Below are 8536 nucleotides of genomic sequence, written 5' to 3' on the forward strand. Positions count from 1 at the left end.
CCCTCATCCCAAGGAAAAGCTCCGGCTGATACTCACAACCTCATTGGGAGCTGCCACAGTCCGTGTATCCCTTCCCTGTCTGTGTGCCTGTCCCCAAAGCCAGCTCCCTCAGCCCACGCTGGGCGATGCTCAACACCCAGCCATGCCCAACACCCCCGGCTGATGGGTGGCAGCGGGGAATGCGGCGTATTTGATGACTGCAATCAATCCATTTCATTCTCATTTATTTCTTATTATTTTTTTTTTTCTCCCCTCTCATTCAGGTGAATTAGAAACTGCTCTCTGAGGAATTAAGGACACTTATGGCTGATGGGGAAGGTGTGGTCCCAGGGTTGTGCCTACAAACTGAGTCAATGCTCCTCCCGTTTGCCGGTGGGAAGAGCCATCTCTTGGTTCTCCTTGGTTTTTGCTGCACTTTGCTCCTGTGTGAGTACGGGTTGGTTTCAGGGCATCCCAGCACCGCTGTGTCCATGTGTGTTGCATGGGGTTGGATGCTGCTGATGGTGCTATATTTGCAGTAGGGTGGGAGCTGTGAAAAAATGGGAGTGACGCCTCCGCTGTTTGCGTCTCCTCCAGTTCTTATCTCTGTTTCACAGTCAAGATGTTTCAAAACCTTTAAATACACCTCGAAACGCAGAGCGGGGACAAATCCCCATTACAGGGAGCAGCATCCTGCCATGCAATGCACTCCCAAACCCAGTGCAAGGGGGCTGAAAATCCTCCTAGAGGTGGGCATGGCCCTGAGAAGGGGGTGCGCACATGGATGCTCAGTAAGTAAACAACTGCTCCCAGCAAAGTGTTGGGCCTGCAGAGCCATAAGGACACATTGGATGCTGTGATAGCAAGAGTCTTCCCAGCCCACAGTGGGTGCAGGTGTAGAGTGTTTTCTAGCAGTGCCAAAAAGCAGCTTTTGGGCTCTGCCTCACTGGCCGGGCGCCTGAGCATGAAGCAATTTGGCTGCTGCACGGCCCTGTTTAAACTCCCTGTAATTATTCCCTGGGAGCACATTCCCACGTGGAGAAGCTGCAGAGGCCCTCGCAGAGGCATCCTCTGACTCAGCAGAAATAGCTGGGAAGTGTTTGCTCGGGGATGGGAGCTGCAGTGTGCAAAGTACAAGGGAGGGAGCCAGGTGGGACACAGTGCTGCGTGGTGACGTTGGCACAGAGGAGTTGAGAGGCTGCTGGATGCAACCCAACAGCCCAGCAAAGGGCTAATGCAAAATGAAAAGCAAAGCAAAATCCCCACCTCCGCTGGTGCAAAGGTGGTTGTGCTCTGGAGGCTGGGAAGGGCACTGAGCATAAAGGTTTGGGGTTATTGTAGGATGTTGCTCTGACAGCTCACGCCAAGGAACATGCAATAAGCCCTTGAGGTATTCGGGGAATGGGATGTTATGCCACATCTGTAAGGTGATCTGTAACATCTTTTGGCCCTTTGTTAGGGCTGTCCTCCCTTCAAGCCCCTGCCACACACCGTGGCAATGCTGTAATGCAGCTGTGGCTGTGCAGATGTGTCCTCATCCCCACTGTGCTCACGTTGGTCCTTCCCTGCAGCACACAGAGCCAAACACCTCCAAAGAACGGAGAGCAGGCGAGGTGGGGAGGCAGCAGAGCTAAAATGATTAATGGGACACCACACTCAGAGCAGCTTGGTTGGTGATATTAATAATGAGAGAATTCAGGAGGGAACGTGCCCCATGCCCAGCTGTGCAGCCGACAGCAGCAGGAGCTGTGAAGCTCTATTTGCAATGCAGGAGTGATTGAGTGTGCTTTGCAACATGCAGTGTGCATGGAGGGAGAGCTTCCACCTTGCAAGGCTCGTTCTGAACCCGTGTGAACTGCAAGAAGAAAAAAGCATGGGGTCATAAATACCCCATAACGCTGTCACCAGGAAGCACATCAATATCTGTTAGATATGGCTTAAGCTTGAGGATTGTAAACTGGGCAGGGAAAGAGTGTTTAGCTTATAGGGGGAGAAGGCATGGAAAAGGGAATATTTAGTAGGAATTAATTTGCTCATAGGGTAAAAATCAGACAGGCTTTACACCTCCCTGGCTGGAAAGAAGCAGATGAAGGGAGTAAAGCTTCCCAACAGCGGGATCAAGGCTTTGGCCAGAGTGACTTGGGGTGTCCCCGCAGTGTTATGGGATGGCTGAGTCCCGTCGGGAGACCCTGCCCTGCTGGGAGCGGTACGGTGTGAGCTGACCCGGCTCAGAATGAGGCTTTCGAAAGGGACTGATGGAAAACTTCACTAAATCTGTGTGGAAAAGGCAATATCTCCAAATAAGGTGTGGATGGATGCTGAGCGCTTTCGGAGCGCATCGCCCTGAGCGGCTCTTCCGCGGGTGTGCGGGGACCTCTGGCGGCAGCGCCTGTCCCTTTCCGTGCCCAAGCCTGATATGGGGCATGGAGGGAGATTTGGGCTCCGATCCGGTGTCTGGGGCTTGTTTGTAACCGGACTTGAGAGTTTCTGTTATTCGAAGTATCTCTGGTTAATGGCATCGCTATAGAAGGAGGGAAGAAGGCATTTTCAAAGCTGAAAATAGGGGGTTTGTAGGAAATCTCGTGGTAAGACTTTGGAAAATAAAGGAAAATCTGGGCTAAGAGTAGCTGAAAGATTGAATGTGTGTGGCTGCTGGTGGTGCTCCAGCATTGGGATCAGAGCCCCAGAACCAGAGGTGCCCTTATCAAAGCTTAAATTCCTCCCACGAGGAAATGGCCGTGAGAGCCCTCCAGTGCCTGGAGACACGTTCACTATTCCTGAACGGGGCCAAAGTGTTTCATAACCCAGAGAACAAAGCAGCACGTGGGGCAACGTCACAGCCAGGACAAGCAGTGCCAGACCCACAGCGTTTCAGGGGCTGGGGCACTGTAGGGTCAGAGCTTCCTCATGGAAAGGGACATTTCTGAGGCTAAAACACTGTCAGTAAATGACTTTCCTACTTGGTACCCTGGGCAGCCCAGCAGGTGTACAGCCCTGGCTGGGTGCAGCCAATGCACCCATCCCTTTGCATCCCCTTATACTAAGCAGAATGAGCTCTGTGCTTGGCTTTCCCACAGCTGATTATCCTGTGTGATCCCTCTGGTCCTAATGCACAAGGTTATTTATAACCACCCCAGCACTGGATCTGTGGATTACTCCAAGCAGTGTCTCTCCCTTTACTTAACTGTGACAAAATTCTTTCATCTTTCTGGCTTTTAAGCGTATTTCTGAAGCATGAGATGCCTTCCTATCAGCAGGGACTATCTCACCCCTTTCCTTTGGCACTGATCTGTTCCCTCTGCAACATCTCTCCCATCAGCCCATCTCCTGTCGCTGTTTCAGCACCCATTGCTCCAGACAGGGCAGTGATGGTGAGCTCAGGCTCCACGCTTTCATACGAGAGCAAAGAGAACAGAAGATTTCCTCCCAGATTAATACCTCAAAGGAGAGGCAGCCCCTGACATTTCCTGGTGTGTATGCAGTGACTCATCTGAATAAAGTCTGCGTGGCATCCTCGCCCCTGGCGGAGACGTCAAAAAGCAACGAGAGCCATCAAACCATGAGCAGCAGGAAAAGCAGCATCGTAATGGGATGGAGCTGAGGAAAGTGTGGGTATGTGACCCTGGATTCCCACAGAGAGCAGATCTGGGGTGGATCAACAACAGGGAGCTGCTGGTGGAATGGGATGTGGGACAAAGGGATGGAGGGCAGCAGTGCGGTGGGTGCAGCATTTATATATATATACACATATACAATTATCTTTGGCAGAGCTGTTGTTTTTTGGTCAATAAACCCACAGTGAGATCTGGTGTTTGCATAGGGTCTGTGCCCACGGTGAGGGATGGGACAGTGGGGCAAGGAATACTTTGGGATGAAGCATCACTGCATGGAGGGTAGGAGGGTATTGAGCCTCCTGGTGCCTCCGGGGTGCAGGAGGAACCTCGGGGGGATGAGGAAGGTGTCCCTATTTCCCAGTCTCCCCATCTCCATTTCATCCCATCTCCAGGCATCCTCAGCTCCCACTGTCCCCACCTCCCAGTGTCCTTGTTTCCAGGTTTCTCTGGCTCCTGGTGTCCCCCTTTCCAGGCTTCCCCCACTCCAGATATCCCCATCTCCAGCCATACTCATCACCCGGTGTCCCTATCCCGGCGTCCCCATCTCCAGATGACCCCAGCTCCCGGTGTCCCCACATCTCAGTGCCCCCAGCTCTGATGCTGGGACCCCCAGCCCCTCTCTCCACTTTCATTTCCCCCTCCTCACTTCCGAACCGGGACACTGTGATACCCAGTAACGGGGCGAGGCGATGCCCTGGGCGGTGCCGGTACCCGGGGCGGGGGCTACGGGGCGAGGCGGAGCCGTCTGGCAGCGTATTCGGTGCCCCCCATGGGAGGCAGCGGAATCCCATGGCTGTGGGGTCGGACTTGCTGCTGGTCGCCGGTTCTTTCGCCGCTTTCCGCTTGTTGAACCACGGGGTGGAGCGGCTGATGCCCCCGCCGCCTTCGGCCCGGCGGAACCGCTGGAAGTGGCGGAACATCTGGACGTCGCTGGCGCACAGTGTGTTGAGCGGCGGCGGGGCGCTGATGGGGTGAGCAGCAGGGATCGATCGTGACGGGAACGTAGGGCCGAGGGGATGAAAAGGGAGATTGTGCATAAGGTGGAGAGGGATGGGGAGTCAGGGGGTTTTGGGGGAGGGGTAGGTACGGGGTGGATGGAGCCTTAGGGGGGTGTTGGGGAAGGGATGGATGAGATCCTAGGGGGTAATGAGGATGGGATGGATGGGATCCTGTAGGGGCGTTGGGGAGGGGGTGCTGGGGGGTAATGAAATGGGGTGGATGGGATCCTAGTGGGGTGTTGGGGGAGGGATGGATGGGGAGACAGGAAGGTAATCTGGGGTACAGAGGGATGGAGGAGGAACTGAGGAGTGCAAGGGGATACTGGAGTAGTAGGGGATAGGGAGGTTTGTGGATGACAAGAGGATAACATGGCTATGGGGGGAGGCAAAGGGGAAAGAAGGGTTCTAGGGTGTCAGCAGCGCCCACTGAGCACAGTGGAAAGATGCCCTGACGGAACTAGGAGGCCAAAGGTACTGCCTGGCACTCACAGCCCATATCCCCACAGGTTCTACCTCTACCCTGAGATGCATGAGGATTTGGTGGGCACACACCCACCGGGGGCACACAGCCTGGTGGCCATATCTGTAGGTGAGGTGGGGGAACAGGGTTCTCAGGGGTTCCTGTTGGTGCCTGATGCCAGCCCCCCACCCACGTCCCGGGCAGCGACGTCTCAGGCACCACAGACAATTGCCTTATTCTTGGCAAGGACAGAGGCTCCTTTTTGTGCCCACAGACCCAGAGCTGGGAGGTACTGAGCTGCCCATCACCATCCTCATCGAGCTTGAAGCATCCCAAAAGTGCCTGTGATATGTGATGGGTGTAGCTTCCCTGCCAGTCCATGTGCTGAACTTGTTAGGAGTTTTGAGTCCCATGGCCATCCCTCTCTATCACCTTGTTGCATTTCTGTCACTAGCCATGTGGTGGGTGCTAGCAAGATCCCCAGCACTGCTATGGCTCAGCAAGGAGGTTTAAGTACATGAAATGCTGATGTGGGGTTGTTCTGGTGGCATTAAATCCTCCACACTGCAAGGAACTGGGATCCAATCCTATGGGGGGAACATGGGTCCAAGTGCTGCCCCACATTGCAGCCCTTCCTGCCCACCCCATGGCTTGCTTATAGCCTCTCTGTTCCCAGGTTATTTCCTGGAAGACTTTATGGATATGCTATGCAATCAGAAACTCCGCCAGTCCTGGGAGCTGCTCTTCCATCATTCTGTGGTGAGTCTGCTGGATGGACTGAGTGTGCCTGGGGAATTCCCCTCCTTTGTGATAACAAAGGAGATGGTAAAGTGGGAACAAACAGATCCGTTGCCTTGATTTTCCAGCAGGCTGCAGGGGGGCACAGGACTCTGCAGGGCCCAGGGAGGGAGAACAGGAGAGGTGGTGGTGGGACGCAGCTGGGGGAGGTGTTTTTCAGCCCTGCAACTCTGCAAGCAACTACTCATGAGTCAAAAGGTCATCCACACAATAGAGCTAATTCAGGCCGAGACAGTGATTTAGCAAGCAGATAATCTCATTATAGAACCAATACAGAGAACAGCATTAATAGTAGAAACTGAAGAAAAGTCCGAGCAGGGTAAGGCACAGGCAGGCAGAGCCTGTCCCCTGTCACCACAGGGAGGATGCAGGGCAGGAGTTGTACCCACTTTGCCCCTACAGCTCCATCCTGGGGCATCCTGACATCCTGAGGGACTGTCATGCAGCAAAGCCACTTAATCCCTGCAGTGTACCTGTCCTGGAGAGGATCTCTGAGCCAGCAGCAGCTCTAGCCCTGGGCTACACATCTCCCTCCCTACCACTGTGTGCAGAAAAACCTGCTAGGCCACCATCTACTGTGTGCCCCAGGCCATAACAGCAGGGTTAGGGCTGGCTGTTGGGTTTCCTCTTTCAACCTGGAATTTATAGAAGTGTTTCCAACTTGCCCTACTAAGGTTTTGTGCAGTGGTTGGGGAGACTTTATCTTGTTTATGGAGCTGCAGGGATGTGTGAAGTGGCGACCAGTGGCTTGGCTCTGGCATGACAACTGTCTCTACCTCTGCTTCACGCTGTGCCTGAGCATGAAGGGCTGTAGAGCAAGCAGTGCCTGTGCTTAGCCTCCCCTCTTTCTCTTTCCCAGGTGATTGTCTGCTTTGGCATTGCAGTGCTGCTCCATCAGTACGTGGGCTTTGCCCTCGTGGCCTTACTGGTGGAGATTAACTCCATCTTCCTCCACCTACGCCAAATCCTTCTCATGGCCGACCTGGTGCGCACCACCTGCTACCGCCTCAACAGCATCATCAACCTGGGCACCTACGTGGTGTTCCGCATTGCCACGCTGGCCTGGATGACACGCTGGCTGTTCCTCAACAGGCAGCAAGTGCCCCTGGCCACATACACCGTGGGCACAGTTGGTATGGCAATCATGACCCCCATGAACATCATCCTCTTCTACCGCCTGCTGCGTAGTGATTTCTTCAAGTCCAGCCGGGATACACGCAAAGAGAAGGAAAAATAACACTGAGCAGCTATGAGCTCATGGAGGAGGACAGCAAAGAGCTGTGGGAAGTGAGGATGGTTATTTCAGTGTTGCTTGGACTTGTGGCTGTGGATCCTGGGCAGAGAAGGTGCTAGTGGATCAGACACTGGGGGCTCTGCTCTCCAGCACCTATGGATGATGTGGTCGAACAACCAGGAGCTGCTCAGAGAAGCCCTGAAGACTCTGGCAGCCCTGAGGCACCACTGAGAAGGGAGCAGGGAGAATTGTTTCCCCTTTGCTTTTCTGGATGTGCAAACACTACTGTGTGTTTCTAACCTCTTAGGTGCTGCACCCTGCAGGGTCCTATTGCCTAAGGGACTCTGTGCTACCTCTGGCACTTCCCATGGGACAGCACCAGGCATCTCCAAGGCTTTGCCCTTCAGTCCAGGGCTGATAAAAGCCAAATCCTGCACCTATAATTCCTCACAGAGGAGACTGTGCCAGGTGAGAGATGAAGGTTTGGACCTGTCCTTATCAGATGCTGCTGGCACTGGACTAGGGACAGTGGGAGCTTCAGTGCCATACTTGGGGACAGGCTGCTAACTTCAGACAACTGGAACTTTTCTAGTGTTGTTTTGTTCCCAGATCTATTAACTCCCTATAAGTGAATGTGGGAGCGTGTGAGCTGCAGGTCAGGATGATGGTGTGTGATAGTTGCTTCCTGTGAATGGGATGTTTCACATGGGTTAGATATGGGCATCTATGAGGAACCAGAAGTCTTGGTGTAACGCTCTCAAGCAGCAGCAGCAGCTCTTACTAACACAGGCTTTCAATAAACAGCAAACAAAACAGCTCAAGGCTTTAAAGGGAAAGGACTTTTTACACCCAATTTGCTTTTGAAGGCTGTGGGAGAGGCTGGGGGTGCCTCTATCAGCAGCTCTGTGCCCACACAGCCACTGCTGCTCAAGGCTGCCATTGTCACCACGTTCCTGCTGTCACACCATTGCCACACACTGGGGACGTTGTTCTGAGCCCTAAGGGATGTCTCACAGTGCTGGCTCCATACAACCTGCTGTATAGGAACACATTGTGGGTATGGCTTGTGTGTCCAACCTGAAGGATACAGGGCCCAGCTTTGGGATGGGAACCTGTGGGGACAGAGATGGGGCCTCTCTCTCTCTCTCACAAGGGATACCCAGGTACAAAGGGGAGGCTGCCTGAGGAAACCCCCATACAGCCATATTTGCCCCTTAAGGCCCATAGCTGGGACAGCCATATTTGCCCCTTAGGCCTCTTAGGCCCCATAACCAGGGTCTGATGGCACAGGATGATTGTCCAATCAGAGCCGGCGTCGAGCTGTCACCGCTATCCCTCTCCACCAATCAAAATCGGCAGAGGGCGGGACCGGAAATGAATAGGCATTCAACCGGTAGTGTACTCTAAGCACAGCTTCCTTTCCTCTTCCGCACTTGATCCCGCCTCCTGCCCT

General features: G+C 53.9%; 1 protein-coding gene across 24 annotated transcripts in view; it reads left to right on the forward strand.

The window, feature by feature from the left end:
• The window catches only part of TLCD2 (TLC domain containing 2), a 19131-nt gene extending 11233 nt beyond the window's left edge, over positions 1-7898 (forward strand). For 19 of the 24 annotated variants that reach the window (XM_085522252.1, XM_085522256.1, XM_085522259.1 and 16 more), the window contains 5 exons: positions 264-426; positions 3299-4564; positions 5098-5180; positions 5728-5810; positions 6709-7898. In XM_085522252.1, the coding sequence (XP_085378378.1) occupies positions 4191-4564; positions 5098-5180; positions 5728-5810; positions 6709-7086 (918 nt within the window). In that variant the 5' untranslated portion in view covers positions 264-426; positions 3299-4190 and the 3' untranslated portion in view covers positions 7087-7898. Of the gene's footprint in view, positions 1-263; positions 4565-5097; positions 5181-5325; positions 5811-6708 lie in introns of all 24 variants that reach the window. The other 5 variants (XM_085522250.1, XM_085522251.1, XR_014936538.1 and 2 more) reach the window with 5 other exon arrangements.
• Positions 7899-8536: the final 638 nt, after the last annotated feature.

The sequence above is a fragment of the Coturnix japonica genome, chromosome 22, assembly GCF_054131305.1.
Source record: "Coturnix japonica strain WE chromosome 22, WE-NBRP24, whole genome shotgun sequence".
NCBI classification, from domain to species: Eukaryota; Metazoa; Chordata; class Aves; order Galliformes; family Phasianidae; genus Coturnix; species Coturnix japonica.